This window comes from Sycon ciliatum, chromosome 13 (assembly GCF_964019385.1).
Source record: "Sycon ciliatum chromosome 13, ocSycCili1.1, whole genome shotgun sequence".
Taxonomy (NCBI): Eukaryota; Metazoa; Porifera; class Calcarea; order Leucosolenida; family Sycettidae; genus Sycon; species Sycon ciliatum.
The window spans coordinates 23,277,911-23,303,708 of record NC_088655.1 but is presented as its reverse complement, the minus strand read 5'-3'; the positions used below and the strand labels follow the sequence as shown (position 1 = coordinate 23,303,708).

At 44.4% G+C, this 25,798-nt stretch overlaps 1 protein-coding gene across 1 annotated transcript in view; it reads right to left on the bottom strand.

Moving 5' to 3' along the window:
- The window catches only part of LOC135829396 (hemicentin-1-like), a 137,617-nt gene that overhangs the window by 20,594 nt on the left and 91,225 nt on the right, over positions 1-25,798 (bottom strand). Inside the window, exons 70-99 of the mRNA XM_065341804.1 lie at positions 25,208-25,409; positions 22,307-22,429; positions 20,595-20,747; positions 20,269-20,402; positions 19,158-19,270; positions 18,494-18,588; positions 17,668-17,790; positions 16,968-17,117; positions 16,371-16,525; positions 15,605-15,806; positions 14,295-14,615; positions 13,546-13,667; positions 12,994-13,180; positions 12,448-12,615; positions 12,189-12,329; positions 11,423-11,537; positions 10,794-10,975; positions 9,469-9,605; positions 9,088-9,250; positions 8,549-8,694; positions 7,452-7,611; positions 6,716-7,027; positions 6,389-6,513; positions 4,539-4,716; positions 4,023-4,196; positions 3,039-3,167; positions 2,452-2,675; positions 1,768-1,939; positions 1,227-1,403; positions 880-980 (exon numbers count right to left, since the gene is read on the bottom strand). Coding sequence (XP_065197876.1) covers positions 880-980; positions 1,227-1,403; positions 1,768-1,939; positions 2,452-2,675; positions 3,039-3,167; positions 4,023-4,196; positions 4,539-4,716; positions 6,389-6,513; positions 6,716-7,027; positions 7,452-7,611; positions 8,549-8,694; positions 9,088-9,250; positions 9,469-9,605; positions 10,794-10,975; positions 11,423-11,537; positions 12,189-12,329; positions 12,448-12,615; positions 12,994-13,180; positions 13,546-13,667; positions 14,295-14,615; positions 15,605-15,806; positions 16,371-16,525; positions 16,968-17,117; positions 17,668-17,790; positions 18,494-18,588; positions 19,158-19,270; positions 20,269-20,402; positions 20,595-20,747; positions 22,307-22,429; positions 25,208-25,409 — 4,884 coding nt within the window. The remainder of the gene's footprint in view (positions 1-879; positions 981-1,226; positions 1,404-1,767; positions 1,940-2,451; positions 2,676-3,038; positions 3,168-4,022; positions 4,197-4,538; positions 4,717-6,388; positions 6,514-6,715; positions 7,028-7,451; positions 7,612-8,548; positions 8,695-9,087; positions 9,251-9,468; positions 9,606-10,793; positions 10,976-11,422; positions 11,538-12,188; positions 12,330-12,447; positions 12,616-12,993; positions 13,181-13,545; positions 13,668-14,294; positions 14,616-15,604; positions 15,807-16,370; positions 16,526-16,967; positions 17,118-17,667; positions 17,791-18,493; positions 18,589-19,157; positions 19,271-20,268; positions 20,403-20,594; positions 20,748-22,306; positions 22,430-25,207; positions 25,410-25,798) is intronic.

Below are 25,798 nucleotides of genomic sequence, written 5' to 3'. Positions count from 1 at the left end.
AGAATCCAGTCGTTGCATCCCTCAAGTACGCGCTGGGCGTTGCGCAGCCCTAGGCCTGCAAACACTGGGCTGTGACAAGGTGGAAGGCACAAACTTGAGTCATGTGACTGGCTTGAGTGATGTGACTGGCTTGAGGGATGTGACTGGCTTGAGTGATGTGACTGGATTTCATTGAGCGGTACTGTACATATGAAGTGTGGTACACCATGCCTTGTATGTACAGTAGAAACCATTGTTTTTAGGACCCTTTAGAATATAGATACAAGGATGGATGGATGGATGGATGGGTGGATGGGTGGATGGGTGGATGAATGGATGGATGGATGGGTGGATGGATGGATGGATGGATGGATGAAAGGGTGGATGGATGGATGAATAGGTGGATGGATGGATGGATGGATGGATACAAGGATGGATGGATGGATGGATGGATGGGTGGATGAATGGATGGATGGATGGATGGACGGACGGACGGACGGATGGACGGACGGACGGATGGTTGGATAGATGACTAGATAGATAGATGATTAGATGGATGAATGGATGGATTGATTGATTGATTGATTGATGGATAGATGGCGTCATAGATGGATAGGTGGATAATTACACACAAAGTGCACAAAGAAGGTTTGTATAGTTTTAACAACTCTGACTTTCTGGTCAATGCAGTGAAGTCGCCTGGTGACTGCATTGAGCATGAGCCTTCTCCGCTGACTAAAGGGAACTTTATTGTAGATAGATAGATGAATGGACGGATGGCTTGACGCACGGATGGATGGACGAGCGGAGGGACAGGTAGATTGATGTACGGATGGGTGGATAGAAAAGATTAATAGATAGATAGTGGGAAATCACCAATAGCCATGCGTTATACCTCACCTGCTTATTTCTATACCATGACACAGTGGCGTGCTCTATAAGTGGAAGATCACAGTGCATTGCTGTCGATTGACCAGCAATTGCTATTTTAGTCACATCGCCTGCAGATGACATACGCGGCAGAAGACTTTAAAGGAAGAGGAACAGACCCTTCCAGAGAAATGGTGTTTCAATAAATACGTTCCCGTGATTGAAATGTCAAATCTATTCTACAAATGAGTTTGAATTGCACGTGCTTGGGAATTGAAGCAAACTTAGTATTGCATATTCAAATTCGTGTGTATATTGGAGGTGGACATGACCCTATCGGTCGAGAAAAGGCTAGTTCGATGTTGCCAGTCCCTTACCTAGGCATGTTGGCAGTGCTGCGTGCCACTGAAGACTGTCATTACATGTGATGATCTCACTGCCAGTCAGCAACGTGCCTGGATTACATGTGACATTTGCGGCAGTTCCCGGGTAGAACTGGACTCCTGAACTTATCCCACCGTTTTGAATTTGTGGCACAGAGCAAGTTGGCATATCTATGGTTAAAACAGTGAGAGAGAGAGACATAGACAGAGACAGAGAGAGAGAGAGAGACAGAGACAGAGAGAGAGAGACAAACAGACAGACAGACAGACAGACAGACAAACAGAGAGAGAGAGAGAGAGAGAGACAGAGCGAGAGAGAGAGAGAGAGAGAGAGAGAGAGATAGAGAGAGAGATAGAGAGAGAGAGTGATAGAGAAAGAGATAGGAAGAGAGAGAGGGAAATTGATTAATGACCAACACAGCCATTGCTTTGACATCAGCCATGCATTCGTAACATGAAAAGTTAGTTTTTCCTGCCATTGGCACAAATATCAGGTGATTAGACTCACACAGAACCTTTACAGATTTCAACTTACCTCTTACGCACAGTACAGTACTAGCCATGTTGCAATGCCTTGCTGTCCATGTACCAGTGGTGGAAATGACCACGCAGTCTTCACTGCCAGTTGTGTTACTCGGTTCACCGCCGATCCAATTTGTGTACGTGAGATTTTCTTGTGTATCCGTCCAGAGGAAGTTGCCTTCCATCTGAAACATGCACAGCACGGGAAAGAGCAGAAAGGAATATTGGCAATACATCGGACAGCATGCCCAGTGTCAATCAAGCCAGCCACTTCTGTTCACATGCATACGTGTATTGTGTTGTCATAGATACCCAGACAATGCCAAAGATACCAATACTTCAAGGAAACGTAATTAACCCTTTGTTGATGGCATATACAACTTTTATAACACAAAACGAACTTGACAAAGAGATTCAGAAGGTTATCCGAAACAGGTATATCTTGCTTCTCGACTATTTTCTCAAACCTTCCCCAACAGTGTTGTCTTGAACATAATTATGCCGATGTATGGTGTAGGTATAACTATAATTTGGTAGCTTTGTAATCACGTAAAAATCTGTTCTCTTCTTCTATTTTGCTAACTGGTAGCGGTAAAGATTGCAGAAAGGATTCTATTTGGTATTATCTTCAAACAAATGCTGCTCATTTCCGAACAATTTAATGCAGAACGGAACAATGAAACAATACTTCACTCACCTGTCTGTCATCTGTACCCAACCACACTTGGTTGGTGTTGAAACTGGAGAGGAAGCCAGAGATGGCGTTGTTGTCCCGTTGTCTGCGAACTCTCGGCAACCAAGCATCGCCACCAGTCAATGATGCACAGTAGTAAATAGCCATGTCATATTTATCCGAAACACCTGGCAGATACCCACAATATCGGGATCCCGGTGCTAGCTGTCTCCATGGCAGGACACAAGCTGCAGAAGTGATAAGTCAGTGGTCAATGAGGGAAATCAACAATCAGAAATGAACTAATCAAAATATCAATGTGACTCTACACGAGAGTAGAAATCCAATCGGACATATTTTCTAGAAGGATCAGCAGATGAAGATAGCTCCTCGATCAAGGCTGATCAACATCCAAACATTCCTTGCATATATTTCTCTGTCCTCCTCACATCACAATATTTCTGACAATTACCATGCTATTCTTTGTTAGTGTGGCTTCACAGAACACAGCTTACTCACATAAATTCCTGCTTATTACGCACATCAATAATACTCCAGAGCTCTTTGTTGGGTTACCACAAAATAGAGACTGTCATGCGTCAACCCCTTACCAGAGCAGAGACCGGAGGAAGAACTTTGTACGAAGCCAGAAAAGCAATCGCATGTAAAGCTTCCAGGAGAATTGGAGCAGGTGGAGTTCATTGGGCAGTTATGAATGTCAGAAGTGCATTCATTTATATCTGGAGGTTGGAGTGACAATAAACATAACCAGAGTTGGTAAAGAGCAGATACAGGAACGCAAAGGTCGAGATCATTGACAATAGAACATCATACACCACACACAATACAGCAAGGAAACACAAGGTATCATATCTTAGCGGCGGAGAATTTCTGGCCATCAGTAACAGTTCATGGCTTTAAGTCCTTGAAGGGACAGTCAATTTTTTCTTCAGACTTTTTTCATCTTTAACAACCTCAAATTTTCGAATAGAACAAGACAAAAAAGTGCATCCCTTCATGATCGAGGTTCGATAGCATTATCGGGGTATCGGAACTGGTGGAACAGGTGTGGGCAAAGCCTAACCAATAATAATAGTATCCTGTGATTTTTGAAGCATTGAAATGTGGACTATGTTAGGACAAAGTGCTAATACAATTTATAGGCCAAGCAATTTCCTCGGCGGATCGTCCTACAACCACCTTTTCATAGACCAACCATTGTAGAATACCTACTGTCACCCCCGACTCTGCATTGGTATAAGGACAAAGGAGACACAGTTATAAATCCCTTTTTGTGGCTTTCAACCACTTTGTGGTTGATATTCTCACCTCTGCCTACTTCACGACCTGATTATCTGCCATTACCCTTGAGTGTGATTGTGTTTCCATGGATACGGTGACAGACTCTTAAGCAAACAATGATACTTTATACGGTCATCCACAAACCCAGGTATTGACAGAGTAATTCCTTCGTGCTTGTCTCAAACAAACACAAGATATTAACAAAAGGGAGACATGCTTTATATCACACTCGAAGGACCACTTTACGCATATACGGATATGGCCCGGTAACAGCTTCTCAACCATCCCCTTACCTTGACATGACGACGACATAGTGTTCCATCCAAGAGAGGAGTTACACGTCAGCGTGCCGTTCCCTTGTAGCACAAATCCGGAATAGCACGTCATGTTGGTCGTATCACCAGGGTAGAATCTCCCCGTTGCAATGTGTGCATGTTCAACATTGGCAATTCTGCACGTTGGCCGATCTGCAACAACCATAATAATAATAAGAGCAAACTTAATGATAGCTGAATCATTTCACAAAAGACTGGTAGAGAACTATAAATGTGACCCTTGATCCACCCCAGATACAAACACATTGATATTCAGTAGAAGAAACTTGTGCAATCTGGCGGGTGGCTGCAAAAGATACTCGTACAGATACTTTGATTGGATTGATTTTGCTGATTCTGTCCATAATAACTCGTACGTCCTGGTATGATTGCACCATGAACTCCATGAAGCGGATACGTCGTCCGTGTCCTAGAAACAAGAGCTATTATCAGGATGGCGACCAAAGCAAGCGCTATACTTTCTACCACACTCACCAAGTACTGTGAGATATGCAGCAGTGCCGATTGTCACTCCACCCCAGCCCAGTCTCACATTGCCATTCTCAGCAATGCAGTTGTAGCTGCCGCTGTCATTGTGAAAGAGCGGGCTGATGGTGAGCGATGCATTGCCATTGGACAAAGACACACGGGGATTGACAAGTGGGTCGATAATCTGCATTCGGGAAAATCAAGAACATTTGTGGTTAGTTGTTGAAATCACTTGGAGCAAGAGGTTTCAAATGTCTTCAGTCAATGGAACATGAATTGAGATACTTTGTTGGTGACATTAAAAGTATAATTCTTTTACGCACCTGGTTTAACCCTTTGGAGTCCATGGTTCGATTTCGAACCATGGACATTTTGTATGCATGTGGTCGCTGTCAAACTTTCGGTTCTCGGCCAAATATTGACCAAATTCAACAATGGAAGGGTCTAGGTGGTAGAGAAAACTCTCAGCTATCGCCTCAACCAGATCCGAAGTTTCTCCGATGAAGTTCGAGTGAGCGGCGAGTGATCGAACATTTTGAGTTTTCTGCGCTACGTGCTGTGAGTCAGTAGTGCGTGAAAAAAGGGATTTTCCCAGCTTCAAGACAGGCGGGACGTGCCGGGACCGGCGCGGCGCGAAGTCACGGCAAAGTAAGCTGCTCCTCGAAAAAAAATTTAACAGTTCCGAGCTACATGTAGTAGGCCTTGACAGATTATGCTAATATTTTCGTGAAATTATGCTTTTCGCATTGCTGAAAATATTGCAGAATTATGCTATTTTTATGCTAAAAGTTATCATATTATGCCCCATTATGCTCACATATGCTGCTAATGTATAATGGTTCTGTGCAAAATAACAGGGGAATATTTTTGTAGAGGGCGTTGTACTGTAGTAGCAAAAGTTCAACGGGGTCAACGCACCGTCCGACCTAGCTACGACCGTCACTGATTGTAGTGGACTGGACATGTTCTCAAGGGAGTCGTAAACCTACGACTTCCTGGTGCATCTACATGTACTTGTACTTGTAGACTCACATGTACACGTACAACTGTATGGAATTTGATGCGAACAGGCTGATTATTCCAATTTTATGCGATTCGTATGCAATTTGCCTCGAACTATGCGATCATTCGATTTTGGTAGGAATTATGCGAAAAATTATGCTAGCATAATCTGTCAAGGCCTAACATGTAGATTCAGTGAAATGGCTGCAGGAGACCGATTTCGTCTCAGATCTGGAGCTGGGCTCGCGTTTGGAGCGCGTTGTGGCGGACAATGAGTAGTGCTCTTGGCAAGTTTGGGCTCATTGTATTTCTCTCATCAAGAGCTTTCCAACGAGCCCAGGATCTTCAAAATCGGTGACGTAGAACCAAAGTTATGTTGGAAATTGAGTGCGCATTTTCGTGACAAATACTGAGGAAGCAAAAAAGTTAAGGACTCCAAAGGGTTAATAATTATTGTTCCTACATGCACAGAAATTATCATTTTTCTATTTATCTGTAAATGTAAGTCAAATGATGTGCTTTGTGTTTGGCTTCTTGTCGGCAACAAATGTCAATATTGGATTACATTCTGGTCAATCTTTGGTGAAGTCGAGTGCTCCCCACACTTGAGCTTGCACATTTTTCTACTAATTGACATGACCCTTGACTGACTAATGAATGCCATCCAGAGAACAGAAGAGGTCCATCAGGCCTGCGTATCGATCTTTGGCGCTCAGAATTGTAGTGCACCCACTCATTTTCATGTCACACACACAATGATTATTTTACAGGGATGGTGGATGGTGGACAGTTAGTCATAACTCGTAATATTTTGGCCTCTTTTTTCACTACAATGATTATTATGAGTTACTCACGAAAGAGTTGTTATGGTACCATGTGATGTCCGGTGAGTTCACTGCATACATTGAACAACTGAATGTGGCAGACCGATCCTCGTGCTCGGTTACATCACTTGGAGGAGTAAGCTCAGTGGGCGGCACTGGAAGAAATCATATTGAGCAATCACAAGCAGTGAATATCGCATGGTTACCATCAGCACTTTCTCATTTTGAGACTGCCATCGCTAAAGCAGATACCACAAAAGGAACCGCCTGTACCATGTTGTCATCAAAACTCAATGACAGCGTTTTCAAACAACTCGGTCGACCGTAAGAGAGAAAACACCCCTACATAATACTCACCAAAGATCTTGACCACTGACTGTGCGCTGGACTCCGGTAGATATTCATTCACAGCGCGACAAACATATACACCACCATGTACACCATAGACCACACTCGTCAGCAGGGTTGATTCTACTCCTTTGCTTCCGCGTTCGTCTATGGCTTGATTTTGGTATGCTGTGGTTGTGTACAACGAGTGACTCATTTCAAAGCCATCTCTATACCAGGTGATGTTTGGGGCTGGCTTGCCTCGAGCAATGCAATGAAGAGCGAGTATTTGACCTGCATTGATATTGACTGGGCTTGGGCCTTGAATGACATACGCAGGCTCTGGAAAGAATAATAGCAACGACATGTAGACAGTGGTGTGATCATTTAATCATCAAACTTGTATTTGTATCCTCCCCTCCTACAACTGCTCCGCCTGCTCCACATGTCCCCAATGAAGCTGTTACAGTGGAGATTGGATATAACGACACTCCTTTGGGAGAGAACAAAATGACACTATATTCGATTTGTCACTAAACCCGGCCTTTGCAAAGGGCTTCCTAAACAACTTGGGCAACAGAATTGTGTCGCTAAACTCAATCTGTCGTTATATGCAAGGTCCTTATATCCGAACTCCAGTGTAGTTAACAGTAACAACAAACCAGCCGTGTGCATGCTCTGTGACTCGTGCACGTATAATGCTATAAAAATCCAAAACTTTTCTAGGCATAATACACATCCTCTGTTCAAATCTTCAGAAGCTCACCCTCATAGAGAAGAGTAAAGTTGACCTTGACCGTAGCAGCGTCATGATGCAGGCAAGCACAGATCTGTCCGGCTAGCGAATAATTCATACTGGGAAGTTGCAGAGTCAGGCCATCCCCTGACGCAAACATTGTCAAGTCGATTTGACCCGTACTGGAACTCTGCGGGGAAACGGAAAGACAGGTGCTGGTGTTTAGTGCACAACTCCATCGGGAGCGTTTGGAGAGTGAAGATGTATGGATATTTATTTTTATTATCTTTATTCTCACAATGACCGTAGCCAAAAAGAGAGAAACAGTACTATGTGTTATCAATCAGAGTGGGTGCAATAAACCGGGAGAAACAGTGGCTAGTGGCAGACGTGGTTTGTGTGCTTCCTTTTTAAGTAAAGACGAAGAAGGAAGTATATCCATTGCGAAGGCAGGTAGGCGATTTTATGTTAGTAGTGCTCCCGTTGGAGTTGTGCACTAAAGAGACCGTTTGGAGAGTGAAGATGTATGGATATAGTGGATGACTACAGTGGAGTCTTCGCATTTTGAGAAATAATTATATAAATAAATAAATAAAGTGGATTACTGTAAGTCAGCAAGTATTCGGCGTATATCTATTTTCGGCTATTTTTGGCCTGGGCATATATAGCCGAATATGTGTTGCTGACGAAATTTTGTTTTGCCGGGCTCAGTGTGCCAATGCATGCAGGCAGCAGTAGTACAGGCCGACATTTTGATGCGGCCGAAATGTGCTTCAGTCTTGCAAGGCCGAAATCCGAACGGGTCGAAAATGTGTAGCCTTACAGCACCCCGAAGTGCAGATCTGCTCAATGAAATACAATCGATTGAGTCAAGATAGAGCGCTGCTCTATTTAGCATCCCAGTGTTTGCACTTTCTTCACTCAAACAATCGGATTTCAAAGAGCAGCACTGCAGCTCTCGGCACATGATTCTCTATAATGCAATTGTATTGTTGAAGCACCGTGCTGCTTCACCAGCTAGTCGTGAGCATTATGGGACGCTTATTAAGTGTTTGCGAGTGAGACCGCACATTTGAAGGGAGATGTCGTGCTCCAGACAGGACCAGTTTCAGATCCAGACAACTCACCTTAGACCTTAGAGACCAGGTAATGTTGGTACTTGGTAGAGCTGGAATACCGCGATGTGTTAGGTTCATTTCTAGCCTGACGGGTGTGTTCTGTACACCGATCACTACTGCGTGTAGGGCATGGGCCTCGGGTGGATACTGATTGTCTGCAGGGTTGAAAACACAAGGTAGTTGCACTCATATCCAATCAACTAAATTTGCCTTGCGTAAGCAATCACCATGCATAAGAAATAGCACACAGTTGGGGTTGTTCACCTGGCTATGTTATGCTCAGGAAATCAGTAGTGACATCTGAACATCATAATTGGACAGATCAGTCACTGTAGGCTGCCAGCTACACGGGAGAACCAGCAACTAGTCTTTCCCCGAACAAATCCAATTTCTTTCTGTTGCGGGGAACTTTTATAGAATCCATTCTCACAGATGCTCAGCTCTTCCACAGAGGAGCATCTTCGAAGCATTGATTCCTAAATATCACAGATAGTTGCCCCATGGATGAACCAGACACTGCACACACACACACACACACCATCACTCACTTATTGTCAGGGTTCTTGTTTCAAATGGAGCGCTGTATGGTCCAAAACCATTGCTGTTGAACATGCGGACAGTGAATCGGTATGCGGTGTATGGGCTTAGCCCGGTGACAAGAGCAGATCTTATACTGCTTCCAGTGACGTTGACACTGTCGGTAGCCATACTCTATTGGACAAACGCACAAAACAAAACAATTAGAAATGAATGCACACCTAATCCGAGAATGTTCAAAACGCTGGGCACTGGTGGGTCGATGTTTGAGATAGCGCGGCAACTGCTTTTGATATGCTATGACATACATCAGGTGGGAAGTGCTCAATTGTGCAGCAAACATTGTGTATTCCGCCTGCCTGAAGCATACGAGCGTGAGTTTTGCCTCTAACCTGAATATCCTCGTAAAGAATTTGGTACTGGATGATGAGTCCTTGCTCCAGCGAGCAGTTGGGTGGACTCCAGGAGGTATTGACATGTTCAAACGTCAGAACTCGTGCAACGATATCCACCGGTGATCCTGTAGGGTCTGCATGTACACGTCAACAGTAACAGAAACACAGTTTTGCTTAGCACATTTCTTGAAGCAGCTGTGACACAATTTTAAAGGGTCATAAAAACTCAGAATGAAGGTTCAAATTGCCGAGAACAAGAATGTCGTATAACTGTATCACAGGGTGGGTGTACTATGCACTGTACAGTCCTAGACTGGTTCAGTACAACGGTCTTACTGGGTTGATGTATTCCTCGCTGTGAAGTCAGAAGTGTCTTATTTACTTTCGACACAAAGCAATCAGTATCAAATTTGAGAATCAAAAATATTGATCTGACTCGGTTTTTCTCAAAACCCTTCACAACTAAATCAATGAACACCGGGTGCCCAATAAGAGAGTTAAAAACCCATTCTTCAAATTACATAAATTATATCATCTAGCAACTGACTGAGTAGTTTAGGGTTGCTTTTACAGATTCTTCAGGTTGTATGATGTATTCATGTAATGAATTCAGTTTTGCGTAGGCGCACATCTTGCAACTACGTATCTGCTGCGCAACAGCGCCCTCTACTGTTCTGGCCGCGTCACTTGTTTAGCGTGCCTTGCCGCGACCGGCAAGACTGCCTGGTGTACATCACATTAATTTATGGGTACGCCATCGCAATAATTAATTCAGTTTTGATCGGCTTCGAGTCAGCAACGTGGCACATCTCCTTGCCATTCTCAGTTTTGAGTCTTCTCTGCTTTGGCTCATGCCCGACTTGCATCCTGCTGCCTTTGTCTTTTGCAGACCCACCATCCCACCACTAACCATTAATACTACATTGCATCATTCCTACTTCAAGCACAATAAACCTGGTGGCGAATCACTCATAACTGGTCTGCCTTTCTATTGCGGCATTATGGCCTTATTGTCCTGCCTTTCCATTGCGGCAATCACAGCCTCCGGGCTTCTGCCTTCCTGCGGCAATCACAGCCTCCGGGCTTCTGTCTTTCTGTGGCACTCGCAGCCTCACGGGTTCGTGCCTACCTTGCGGCAAAGACCAACCAGTTCCTCGTCACCAGTACTTGCCCAACACAACCTAGCCTTATTCGTGTGGTGTATGCCTGTCTGCATGCCGTCTGCGTGCGCGGAATGCTAATGATGTATGCCTGTCTGCATGTCGTCTGTGTGCGCGGAATGCTAATTGCATAATTATAAAATTCAATTATGAGTTTCTTACTAATGTCATGTGATCTGAGAGTCAGAGCTTTGCTCAGATTGCCAACTCCGATACGGTTCACAGCTCGAACTCTGTAGGTGCAGTCGATATTCGGTGAAACGGTGAATGACATCACTCTGGCACTCGCAGTGGCATTGGTTGTATTGGACATGGCGTTTCCATGGCAATCAATGTGCACGTATCTGCAATAGAAAAAAACATTGCTAGGATAACTACAGTTAAAAACAATCTTTGGGGAGATAACAGTTTTATTAAGGCTAAAACAGTATTGGTGCCGCAGACTTTAAACAGAGGCAGAGTTACACAGAAGAACAAGGGATAAGGCTAGTTTGTAGACACTCTGTGTCTCATGCTATTCAATCATTAGGCTATGTTGCCTGTGTGCTCTACATAGCGTGCTGCTCAATGAAATCCAACCAAGCGAGTCAGTGCCAAACCTCGCACTATTGAGCTAGGGTTCTGCAAACATCGGTTTGTGCTGGGTGCGAAGTTGACTGACCCGACTATGAGTGGATTTTATTGAGCACCACTGAAGAAGCTCGATCATTCCTGCATATACTGTGCGCGTAGGAATTGTATCAGCATGTCTCAGGAAATTAGTGCTTGATTCTGATTGCAGCACCACTTACTCAACCTGATAGTGAATGATAGGCGCATTGTTCCACCTCGGCTCCCTCCATTGAATTTCGATAATATACGGTGCTTTGGTCAATGTCACTGGGGGAGCAGGAACATCAGGAACCTCTGTAGGAGACCAGAAGGGTGGAAAGAGAAGCAAATCAATTTCTCTGTTTGTACAAATTCGATGAATATACAGAAAACCGGTCAAGGCGACCACTCAGATAAGGCGACCACCTGTCCTGGAAGACCACTGGAACCAGGACCAAGGGATGCTATTTCCAGTCAATTGACCCTGGATAAGGAGACCACCTGGTAACAGAGACCACATCTTGAACGTCCCTTGAGCGTTCGTCTTAGACAGGTTTCTCTGTACTTGTAGGAGTGGTTTGCACCTTGTCAGTGGCAGGCAGAATTAGAACACATAGACAGGTCAGAACCACCCTGCTCATTGTATACATGAGCCAGGCCCAGAGATTGTGATGACATTGCCGTGTACATTGGTATCATGTTTCAATTCTACACTGCCCTATTGGCTGCTGGCATTCTTGTTTTACAGGAAACTATTATCCAGAGATGAAAAACATCCATGGGATAATCATCCATCATTAAGTTAGATACAGTTTGGGCAGTGTGGAGAATTACCATCTACGCGCCTTACGTCAAGGTTAGTTGAGCTAACATCTATCAAGTGTCTGCTCAGATCTTACACACATGGGACCCAACATCCGTAGCCGTGGTACTGAACTTAGAGGAATGGTCGATGGACTGTCTTACCATAGACAGTGACCGATGCCTGGTCAGTTGCATTTCCAGCTGGCGTCACTGCCGTGCACGTGTAAGTTCCGTTGTCTGAGCGTGATGCTGCCGGGATTTGAAGTGTTACTTGACGCCAAAGAATGCCACTGGAGAGCATTCCTAGAAAAATATATGTAGCCAATAGAAACAAAAAGAGGAAAAGCCAGTGTCCCATTGAGAAACAAAATAACATGTCATGCATCGCATCATAGCCAGTCTGGTCCTATTCATTGGTTACCTTCAGCATAATGCAGCATGCCAAGTGACTGCAGTCGGCTTTGTGAGTAACCGGGAGCAATGATGGTGACGGAGGGCAGAGGATAGCTGTTGTATAAGCATATTATGCGAATTAGATCATCCTTGAGCACTTCCAACGAAGGAGTTATGAACTGCAATTGAGGATGCACTGGGAAACACAGAAGAAAACATGAACATCACCAATCTCTTCTCACGATCATCCAAACAAAACTAGTGTGTGCTGGTGTGTAGTGATACACGTGAAAAGACACAATATCCCAATCAGTTGTTGGATATGCTCACGCACACACTGGCCCGGCGGAACCGGTCCGGTTGGTCAGGCCATGACCGAACCAACTGTTTTAGCCATCAACATGTGTTTACTACGGAGAGGTCATGTGACTACCCTCCACACACAAACTGTATGAAAGTCATGTGACCACCCTCCATATCATACACAAACTGTATGAAAGCCAATCAAAAATTGCTACCGCCAGTCCTGAGCCACATCATCCTCGCCTGAAATCGGCTGCCTCATCAGCCTTACCGTGAACAGTCAATGTGGCCTTCGTGGAGTTTACAGTCCCGCCGAGCATTCCAGATGTGTCTGTATTATTGCCATGACAGTAGTACTGGCCTCGATCACGGAATTGAACGTTGATGATTGTCAGAACCTTGCCGCTAACTGAGAGGTGAACTCGGTTATCGGCAAGGGCTGGTGATGCTGACATATCCTGGGTCAAGTGAAAGGTGAAAGAAGTGAATAGTTTGATTGCAAGCAGTACAAAAGCGATTTTAATGAGCATCACAGTAGTGGCAGTGGTGAGGCTTCCTGCAACTTCATTCACAGGAAAAAAAAGGTTTCAGAGCAGACCCGCTCTCTTCCCATTCACTCCGCAACCTCGAACTCAGTGTTCAAGTTGGCAGAGCAAATGGGAAGAGAGCGGGTCTGCTCTGAAAACCTTTTTCCTATCACTGTAGTGGTCAATGAATATCCTTAAACTTGTGACCGAGAGTTTAAAAATCAATACAGCTACTATATTTGATGAGCAGTCCTTCCATTAGGCTATGTGCTACACGGTGATTCAAAACCTCGTACCTGGTCATTGTAGTACCACTGAACAGACGGGAATGGAATTCCGTGTATGTTGCATGTAAACGTTATGTTTGTGCCTTCAACTGTGATGATATCTTCCAGTGGCGTGACCACTACAGGAGGAACTGAGGAAATGCAGACGGAGAACATGTCTCACACACAAAATCAAAGGAGATTAGATGAAAATGCACTGACATGTTGTGAAATCTCAAAACGGATAGTCTTTATCCCTCAGGAATACATCACGCCTAGTGATGTGCACTAATCAAACCATTCTGGTCTAGTGAGCTAGCAGCTATCAATTTCTCTATACTGACCAGACCATCAATGTGAACCGTCTCCATGTCTTCAATGGCAACCAGAACAACCACTGCCCAGTAACATCACATTTGAACAATCAAATCAAAATTCAGCCAAATAAATTTTTTTTGGGGGGGGTTCTCGGATGATCAAATTCAACGTGATAAAAAGGATAGATGTTTGTTTTCGTGGCAAAACATTGATGGGGGGGGGGGGGATACGGCATATATATCAGTGCGCCTTATACTCTGGATAATACGGTATAATATGAACTACAGCATGAGTGCAGGGTACTGGCTCTGGTCAACCCACAGGATTTCAATGTCCACACCAGCGCTAGTACATGTAAAGGACGGTAGAGTAAAACAGGTTAACTGTGGTCACAGCTAATGTACTGCGCTGCAACGGCTATTTCTGATGTGCTGGAAGGTGTTTTCCGACACAGTACATACCATGAACGCTGAGAAACGCTGATCGTGCGTCATCCGTGAGACCTGCATTTGTGGCCCAGCAGGTGTAATTGCCTTGGTGAGCGCTGTTAGTCACATTGTGTAGCAGTAGTGTAGACACTATGCCATAACTACCTAACACAAGCAGACTACCATTGTACACAGTCTCCGTGATAGATACTGCTGATGACATGCCCAGGGCAGTTCCATTGTGCAGCCATGTAATATTCGGACCAGGGTGGCCACTTGCGGTGCAGGTGAAGCGGGCGTCATCTCCTTCATTCAATGCTACATTGGAAGGAGGGCCAAGAACGATTGGGGGCCCTGAGCACAACATACCAAAGTACAAGTGCCCAGGTCTTGGGAATTAATTAAAGTGATAATACAGGTCCTCCCTCGTTATAACGAGTCCGGGTAGTACACACTTTACAGAGCGAAGGTCTGTACCCTGCTTTCAAGTGCCCTTTTCTCAGTTGTGCGCATGAGGCCAATATCACCCTTTTCTCAGCCTGAGGCTCATATACCCCGTTGGTAAATAGAAATCTGAAATCCCCTGGCGAAACGTGGTCTATACAACTGTTTACAGGTCCAGTTACAACATAATTCGTTAGTACATAAAATTCGTTATAACGACCCTTTGCCCAGGTCCCTGGAGTGCCAAACCCTCAGTATAAGATGGTAATGACTATGAAGGATGAAGACCACAACACATAGGACAAAGCACAAAGGCACAACGTGTGTATCTATGTATTCGGTGATATGAACGATATTTTGCATCCAAGGAAGAGCTATGTTGGAGTTTTTATTATTATCTTATAACGAGTTAAAAGCGTCGATAATTTATGTTGTATTGAGGGTAGCCCCGTTGAATACGAATTACAGCCTATTTAACCTTCAGCTGCAAGTCCTGTTACAAGATAAGTCTCCTTACAAGATAACTTTCTTGATGGCCCAGAGATTATCTACTAACGAGGGAGGACCTGTAATCATTTAATTTCTAGTCACCCTGGGTGAAGGTACCACTGTATATCTTCCGCATGTCACATGCCTTACAGGCGTGTAGCGCACATGGTGCGCGGGGAGGGGGGGGGGGGGTATTGGGGGCACATGCACCACCCCCCCCCCTTAAATTTCTCGACCTAGGTTCAGCATTCACATCATGACCATGGATGACTTGCACCAGCCATCCTACACATATGCGGCCATGCACCCCCACCCCCCCCCCACCCCCCCCCCCTCCCGTGAAAGGGGAACCAGCTATGCCCCTGCTGACTTGAGTATAAATTCTGCGTTGAAAATTGAAATGAACTTACTGCCATCGAGACATCCTCTGGTCAATGAGATGTCATCCACTGCAATGTCTCCTGCCCAACCAGTGCCTACTACTCCTTCCAACACGTAATGGTACGGCGAGGTGGATCGCACGGTGACGTCAGCTCGATGCCAAAAGTATCCTTGGTCGCCACTCTTGCTCCAGACCAACGTCCGCAGAGAGGAGTCATCTTCAAGAAAAAGCTGCAGGAGTATGGAATTTTGCAGTGAAAACCAAAATTAATGACGTGATGAGAAGCTCTAGGATCCGCAAATATACCTTGTGGGTGCCACAAATGCTTGATACAGGCGTGCAATGAACACATCCAGTCGATGATACAACTGCCATGGTTCTGTGCAGCTGGGTAATATCCCCCACATTGTTTGGGGGTTAGTTCCTTGGCATCGGTCATGAAACATTATCCCTGAAGTTTGTTAACTAATCCTCACCTTACCCTATCTCTCAATGTGTACAGTGTGTACTGTGTATTTCCCTTTCCAATGTCAATAAACAATGTCAGAGAGACCACCTGGTTGTTGCACACACATGGTCTTGAAGGTCTCCTTTTTTAACCCAGTGTGTGGAATGTGGAAGTATTGCCTTTTGCTACAGAGGCAGACTGAACGAAATTTTGCATCGCTTTGTCGGTTTCAAGAGGGATGATTCACATCACACATATATCTGCATGCATTTTGGTTCAGAAGACTCGACAGAAAAAAATCAGTCCAACCGTTTTCATCATTATCATCATCATATACATGTCTTACCGAAAGGTTGCCCATCCGATTTCCATACATATGATAGTAGAAGCGAATGTGGCAGCTACTGTCGGTAGTGGCAGGATAGGTATAATTCGTGACGAGAAGTGCATTGTCTCCCAGAGTATGAGAGGGACCACTGGCCTCTACGTACACAAAGTGCCCTGTGAGAAACAGGAAACATGTTCAAAGGTGGATTGGATTGGGCTGGTGAAAATCATGATAATGGGGCTATGCACTGCAGAATCAGTGAGCATGATTGATAACTACCTGGACAGGTTACAAAGAGACTTGCCCTCAGTAACACATTTGTACGTCAGGCACCCATGTAATTATGATGGGACTATCTCCGAAGGGGACTGCGGCTGATCAGGTTGTTTATTCCGCCTTTTTAAGAGCCTTGTCGCGCCATGACTTTTATGTTGTGTTTCTCATTTTGTTGCAATCACTGCTTATCCATGCCGGTTCCTTTTTCTTCTCCTCCCCTTCTCCCTTCCTTGCCGTGGTTGGCTAACACCCTCTCTCTCTGCATTGGCCGGTGTTCTCACTGTGCTATGAGATGCTGTAATAAATAAATAAATAATTAAATATTCATGCATCACATACCTTCGTTGTTCCCTCGCGTGTGGTCGTAGTTGGGACCTGTGAGTGTTGTCGGAGTGTTACCCTGTAGATGCTGCCATTCATGACGATCACCAGCGACATTTCTCCAGACACAGAGGTCCGTTTCGAAATCACAATCTCCAACATAAGAAGCTGATGGCATGGTCACGGCAAAGAAAAGGACACAGAAATGACCTCAAAGCAACTACGAAGAATAGACATTCCGGATGCACAATGGTTAGCATTGATGTCAGTGCAGCATCTCCAGGATAACGAAAATGCACACGAAAAACCAAGACTTGTCCTATAACCTTGTACTGGATAGTGTGGCAACCCAACCTTGTCCTATAACCTTTCACAGTTCAGTGACCCAGACTTGCGGTAAATCCTGTTCACAGTGCAGTGACACACACTAGCACCTTAACCAATCTCAGTGTAGGGTACTATGTCTTCATCCACTATAAAAAAATCCAACTTTTCCTCAAGATTGTTGTTCAACTAACCACTCTGTTGCTACCAGAGTATCCTTTCCTCTGCGGTGGAATCCGAGGGTCAGGTCATCTATATTCAAAGTCAATGCATCCAGCTAAAAAAGATTCCTAAAGTGACTATGACCATCGGTGGAAGGTTGTGCAATCACCAGTGCAGTGGAAAGGACTTTGAGAAGATAAACCGCATGCATTCAGAAATTTACTATACTCACGACATCCTTGCTCATCCGAGCCATCTCCGCAGTTGTTGGCATCATCACATACTTGCGCAAGCGGCACACAGTTGCGATTTTGACACTCAAATTCACTTGTTGTACATGGTAATATTGGTTTAGCTGCAGAAGAATACAAATGCAAAAGTCTAATGGGTGTCCATGGCAATGAATATCACAGATATAAAGAAGCCCAGAGGTCGCCCAGTGACCAGATGGGTAGACAACACTAGGAATGACCTTTTACTTCTCAATATGTCTCTTTTGGAAGTGGAGCAACTTGCCTCAAACAGAACGCACTGGCTCGACGTTGTCGACAGATGCATGACCCTCATTTGATTTTTCATATGAGCTATATGCGTGCTATATTATTAATTTATTAATGAGTGTCTTCCCAAAAGGAGAAAGTATGCTGAGTTTGGAGAAGAAGTAAAAAGAGGTTCTGAAATCAATTTTTCTATTCAGCCCAATTTCACAATACATGAAAGCCACGCTAATACAGGAAGCAATTCCGATTGACAGAAACGCAGTTGCTACTTCCAAATGTGCAGGCAGCAGTCACTAATCTGCTGCTACACTGTCACCCAAAATAATCCATGAAACGTGAAGTTTAAAATTGATTATGACGCGCTCGTCAGTTCTAACGGAATCATTTCCTTGGAGCCATCTTGCAATGGTGCAAAAAACAATCCTACAGCTGCAATAAATAGTAACATTCCGATATTAGATTCTGCAAAAATCAATATTTTTTACCTACAGTGCAAAGAGCTTCACATTATTCAATTGCCGTTGTGGCTGGTTCTAATCTGTTAACATATTGACTTACAAGCTGCACAATCTGTGAAGTTGATATCGTCCAGGGCCAAGTCACTGAAGTCTTCACCACCAAGGATGCCTTCAAAGCCAACACTGAACTCGTACCTTGAATGCAGAGCACAGAATTATGTTCAGGTGGGTAAGCATAACCGTGGCATGTCACATGATTCTAAGCACTGATTGCTGTAATACTTTAAAGCAGAGAGGTTCCAGGCTGTCCAAGAGAGTGCTCAATACCGAGTGGCAGAGCTGGTTCAAACAACAAGAGGACAGAGAAAGTGTTTTAACTCTGAGTTTTATGCACTAAGCGATCATCAGCTGTCTCCGAGTTAAAACACTTTCTCTGTGCTCATAGTGTTTGGGTGTAATACTTTAGACGGTTCTTGTGTCCTCTAGTTGAAACTAGTCAACCAAGCGAAGTACTACAGCTGTAGTTGTAACGCAAGAGTTTGAAAATAGCATAACGCCAATATAGTGGCAATGTTACCTCTAGAGGGCACAGGTTATTTTGAGTGTGATGAGAAATATCAACCGCAACATGTTGTTGTGTTTCAGTTTTATTTTGCTTCGCAATGCGCAGAGCCAATGCTTCTCATCGGGGGGGGGGGGGGAGTTCAGCTACAGGGGCTGCCATACGGGCCGTGGAAATTGCCATTCACTGTTTGCTGATTTACCTTGTGCCGATATGGGCTTTGCCATACTTCCAAACATCTCCTTGGTCTCTATCCGTTGCCCAAATCACCTCCCTGTGACCACCTTGGCTCCATAGCAAGATTGAGAGCTGCCCCTGCATGGTAATTGTAATACAGTACATTCAGAAAAGTGACCAAGCATTCAAAGTAAAAACTGCATCTATCAAGAGGCTGTTCTCCGCATGATACAATCAATTCTATACCACACAAGAGGAAGACGTGTCATCACCGCAGGATATAATATTATACTGAACTAGAGTGAAAATCTTTGCCACAGTTTGGCTATCCTACAGGCTTGCTTGAACCTACTATGACATATATAAAATGTCATCTCAGACACAATTTGGCCGAAAATAAGGTGGTGTGGGGTTGAACAAGGGTCAAGTTTACAGAAGCAGAACACATCTCCAAGTCATGCGCATTACTGGATGTCTTACATAGCATGTGTCACCAAATTCCTTCTTGTCATACAGCATTGAACAGCATCGAACAGTGCCATACATCTCTTTGTTACACTCAAGCGGAATGAAGAAGTATTAGTTTTTTTCACGCGCAGATCAGCTGTCCGGTACAAGGGGTAATTTGCACTCTTTCCCTGCGCTTAGGCGTGAAAAACAAAGCATATTCACTGAGCCAGTAATAAAATGTAAAAAAGAGAAGAAACACATGAGGACGAGTTATGCAGCAACTATCCAAGACTGTAACAAGATGATAAACAGTCAGAAAGTGTGATAATAGGGCACAAAACTGACAGGCTACTGAGACACTCAGCGACCCGAGACCTAGCCTTAGCACATCTCCAGTGCGCAAACCAACAGCCTGTGCACATTTTTGCTGCGCTCTCACCTTCCCCTGTTCGGTCCTACGTAACCATGAACCTTCCAAGTTGGAAGGCTGTTGGTTTGCGCACTGGAGATGTGGTACAGCTAGGTCTCGGGTCGTTGAATGTCTCATTAGCCTGTCAGTTGTGTGCCCTATTATCGCACTTCCTGACTGTTTATCATCTTATTACAGTCGTAGATAGTTGCTGCATAACTCGTCCTCATGTGTTTCTTCTCTTTTTTATATTCACTGAATGTAACCTTAACTGTACCTGCTTTTGTCCATACATATGATACCAGAAGCTAATACTACAAAGAGGTCCAGACCGCTGGAAGGTTCTTGACTGGTAGTTGGCCACCCATCCAGTTCCTGAGTCGTACTTTGATTCGGCGTACATGTAATGCCCTGAAACAGAAGAGGAAAAATACCAAAATGTTTATATGTATATTGGTTGAATTGCTTTGCTGGCCAGATCACCACAACCCGACACTAATAGAGAAGACCAATAATTATTGTTGGGTTACAGTTCCAATATACAAGATTATTCCACGCATACCGTGGCTAACACGCTTTGCAAATTATCGGTTGGCTTCCTACCTTGTGGAATTCCTCTTGTGTGGTCACTAGATGGTCCTGTACCGATTGCGCCACTTGTTCCAGCAATCCTTTCCCACCAGTAGTGATGCCAATGGTTCAGGTTAATGGAATTGTCCCAGTTGCATTCACCACGTTCAAAGTCACAGGGTTTAGCTGCAAGGAAAGCAGAATCTACACATTTCTTCCTGTCCCCCAAACTAACAGAGCAAGGTGATAGTTATTCCCGTAGCTATGCAGAAGACGTTACTTCAGTAACGTCTGGCGCTAGCCAGGGTCCACACAGCTTTAAATTGGTATTTGTGTGTGTGTTTGTTTGTTTGTTTGTGTCACGCCTGGCGCTATCCCGTATCTGCCGGCAAAAAATCATAGGGATGTTATAAATTTTTAAATTCTCCTATTTTTTTTTTCAGGCATATCCTGGGATTCGAACCCGCACTATCGTCCTACATGCATTCCCCCATACACTTTGCATTCATACCCATTCTTCCAAGTTGCTTCACGTTATGATCTTGCGTTTGAAAGCCCTATTTGAATATTGCGGGCAGCTGTATGTGGCCAGCTGTGTTTGATGGTACGGTACGGGAGACGGTGTCGTATTACCCTCGATCGTACCTGTCCCGTACCTATCCCTACCGTACCGTACCATCAAAGACGGCTGGCCACAATGCATATTCAAATAGGGCTTTCAAATGCAAGATCATAATGTGAAGCAACTTGGAAGAATTAGTATGTATGCGAAGTGTATCGGGGGATGCATGCAGGGCGCGATAGTGCGGGTTCGAATCCCAGGTTATGTCTAAAAAAAAAGGAATTTTTTAAAGAATTTATAACATCCCTATGCTTTTTTTTTGTCTAGGTCATCAAGGCAAAAAAGCATATCGTAGGGCCCTGAGCTTCCAAGCTCTCTCGTTTTGCTCTAAGTTACAAGGGGGCTTATACCTCACTCCATATACACCCACACTCATATACCAGATCTCCCATGAAGTTTACAAATTTCCACATACACTGTTCAATATACACCACTAAGGAGATATATACACCATTAAGGAGGTATATACACCACTGAGGAGATATATACACGACTGAGAAAAACCATAAAAAAACCCACTGAGGAGCTTTCTTTCTCTAAAGAGGAGTGTATATAGCTTTCTTTCTCTAAAGCTATATTCACTCCTTTTTACGGAAAGAAAGCTATATTCACTCCTTTTTGCTCTTGAGCTTGCGCATGGAGAGGTATAAATATATTATAACAAGGGACCTCGTGTATATCGAGACATATCGACCAGTTATTAAAACCTCGGCTTCGCCTCGGTTTTTATACTGGTCTATATTTCTCGATATACACTCGGTCCCTTGTTATAATATATACATATAGCCATGCATGCTGATCGTAGTAATATGTGAAACTCATAGTTGCGACACAGCTTCCAATCTCTCTCTTGTGTACAAACAAGGCTCTGCCCTACATGGGTGTTGAGCACTCTTAGGACGGCTTACTTAAATCTCGTTGCTGTACTGATGAGGCCTTTATGGTCTTCACAGCTCCATGTCTACAGGATTGGATATAGCCACATCATTACCTGCCTACAGGATTGGATATAGCCACATCATTACCTGCCTACAGGATTGGATATAGCCTCATCATCCTTCCATAAATACCGAAATGGACAACAAATCACAGAACGAACGCTAGCACCGTGGCATTAACTTACAGCAATGTTCTTCATCTTCGGCCGAAATTCCGCAATCGTTGTTGAAATCGCACACCTGGCGCGAGTCAATGCATATCTTACTCTTTGTGCAATACCACTGACCAGCAGGGCATACTTGTGGAGCTAGTATGAGCAATGCCCCGGAAGCAACAAACAACAAAGATGAATCAAACAGAGTGAATCAGATCTCCACAGGGGGGGGGGGGGGGGGGAGGGCAAGGCAACTAGAACTGAAGAACATGGTGGGCTTGAATCCATGAGGAGTCACCTCTCTATAAAACCAGGGATCGATTTACCTGGATTCTTTTGCATAGCAGTCACTGCTACACAGTTTTTTTAATTAAATAAGACTTAGGCCACGCTGTTTTTTCCTATGTTTCGCGTCACCTTATTCGATGAAATCAATGAGGGAGGGCGAAAAAAATAAAAAAGCCATCCAAAAAAACAGTGTACGTGCATTGCATTTGTGTACAGTGAAGCGACGCGGCACTGCACTGTTCAGGTACATGTACATGTACGTACATTGTCTGTGTATCCCCGCTGCCATGCTTGTGATCCAAACACAGGCGGCATGATGATTGTGTGACTTGCGGCCCAGCTGTACATGACATGTGTGTGAGCTGAGATAACAATCATGTTCCGTTTTTTTCCTTTTGGGTTACATTTTCCGATTTTCTGGTTTTGCATTAAATTTGTATTGCATTTTCCCAAAAAAATTTGTTCCGTTCTTTTTTTTTAAACTCCGGCTGTGAAACACATATAAGAAGGGCTTTGCTCTACACTCGATGATACACTCCATTCGACCAGATGCGCAATGTGTCATCCACGTGCAAACCTCTGGTCTAAATAGTACACCTATTAAAGTTGTTAACGAGCACAAGCACCTGGGCGTTATTCTCGACCGCCAACTCTCCTGGTCTCCACAAGTCCAGTCTGTGTGCAAGCGTGCGAGTGCGTCCTTAGGTATGCTACAACCCCACTGCCAACACTTGAATGATAACTGCAGAGAATTGTTCTTTAAGTCGTACATTTTGCCTATATTTGACTATTGCGATATAGCTTGGTGCGGGTTGTCTCAGACTTTACTCCACAGACTGGAGGTACATCAACGCTTGCTTCTGAAAATTCTGTTTCGAAAAGACCAAACATTTGCCTCCCTTTGTCTTTATAAACTTGCTTCCACGCACCCTCTTCTTGCCCGACATCAGCAGCATCTTTGTATCCTTGTGCAAAAAATCTTCCTAGCCCAAGTCCCGAAACATATTGCCAAGTACAACTGGTTTGTTACCACTAGCCCAACACGCAATGCCTTATCACTGCCCCGCGCTAGTTCCTCTCTGTTTTTGAAATCCCCTTTCTTCTCAGCATACTCCCTTTGGTCTAACCTGCCTACTAGCATTAAGACATGCCAGGATATCAGGAAATTCACAGTCCAGCTTTCCACACTGTCTCATCCGAAGTGATCCCATGTATTATTAATGTGCCTCCCTTTCTTTTTCTCTCCCTATCTCCTTTCCCTCTCTGACAGCATCTTTCTTTTTTTTTCCCTTTTAGCTTGCCGTGGTTGGCTATCACCTGACCTCTCATGTTTATTGGCAGTCTTCGGACGGGCCAGGAGATGTTGAATAAATAAATAAATAAATAAACATGCGCGCGGGGGACGCGAAACACAGATAAAAAACGGTGTGGCCTTAGTATTGTTTAGCACTTTTCCGTTATCACAAGTTTACATGTATAATTATATGTGTACAATATTTATTGCAGGATGCGGTACAGAAGAGAATAATAGATGCAGTTGCTATTTGCTTTTCCACGCGTTTGGCTGACCTGAGTATCAGCGTTAGGGTTTCACATGGGCTCGTTTCATGCTCACCGTCTTGGAGTCCACCTGACTTTGAGTGCTTCACACACAACATCCTTCAACAGAGCAATTCCTTTTAGCCCTTCGACAAAGGAAGCCCAGGGAAGCGCTCAAGCAATAGTGACGATACGAGCGAAGCGCACAGAATTGTCGATTTCCTCCTTTCCTCCCTCGAAACGAATCAAAACTCCTAGCTCGCCCAGTTCTTTTCCCCACTTCTGGGCACTGTCCAGATTTATTGACATGTTGGCTACAGATTAGGCATTGACAAAGAATTATCTACTTCAACTTTGTCTTGTTGAACAGAAACAAATGGAACTGAGCTTGGCTGTGAAAGAATAAAAGAGAACCTCAGGGGAAATCGCCGCGGACCGAGCACGACAGGTCAGTTGGTTAGAGTAGTAAAAACACCACTCCTCGTGTACGACAGCTGCATGTAAGCTGCACACTATTGTCTGTACCGGTGTGCAGGGCCAGTGCATTGCAGTTTTGGGCGATAAAAAAACGAAAGGCGAATCGCAGCCAATCAATATTGATTCGCAAACTGCGAAGTGGGCCCGGATGAACTGATCCTTGAAAATGGTAATAAAACAATCATGTTGTCAATATAGGTGGAGCTCTTCAAACACAATCTTTCTCACCTTACTCAAGCTTAACTGATGTGGGATGAATTCCCCGAAACACAGTGTATTGAGCACGGAGTGTGCTTTCTTTCAGGTTTGTGGGCTCTGGATGGCAGTCGTGAGTCATTCAAGTGCGAATTCAAGTCAGCAGGAAAAGCGCGAGCACCCATGTCACCAGGAACGCACAATTCCCCAAGTATTGCACCAACCTCTTCTTCACCATTTTGCCAATGCTCAATATAATTATTGTCCACATCTAGGGAAAAAAATTGGATTTTCTTATTGTGCTCAGGTATGGGGATTTATGTGTGAAACCCTTCCTCTGAGGCCCTACAACATACAAGCCCACAATTGCAGACCTTTTGACAGTAATTACAAGACTAATACAGTAGCCAGTTTCAAGCAACCATAACTCACATCCTTCGTTACAACCCTTTGTCAATGATATGTCATCAAGGGCGATATCGTTGTACACGTGTGTGACGATGGTGGCGTTGAAGACAAATCGGTATGGTTCTGTGGAGTCGACAATTACATCAGCTCGGTGCCATACGTTGCCCTGATGGGAGTATGTTGTCCATACATTTGTCCTGATGGATGTGTTTGTTTCCGTGTACAGCTGGAGAGTACACACCATGTACAGACATGCAAACATTTTTACATTCTGGACATCTTTTTCACTCATTTTGGCTGCTGTTCTGCCGTGCTCTCTCTCTCTCTCTCCCTTTCTCTTTCTCCCTTTCTCACCATCTCTCACCATCTCTCACCCTCTCTCTCTCTTTCTCTCTCTCTCTCTCTCTCTCTCTCTCTCTCCCTCTCTCTCTCTCTCTCTCTCTCTCTCTCTCTCTCTCTCTCTCTCTCTCTCTACCTTTGTCCCTCTCTCTCTCTCTCCCTCTCTCTCTCTCTCTCTCTCTCTCTCTCCCTCTCCCTCTCCCTCCCTCTCTCTCTTTCTCTCCTTCTCTCTCTCCCTCCCCCTCCTCTGCCCTCCCTCTCCATCTCTCCCTCTCC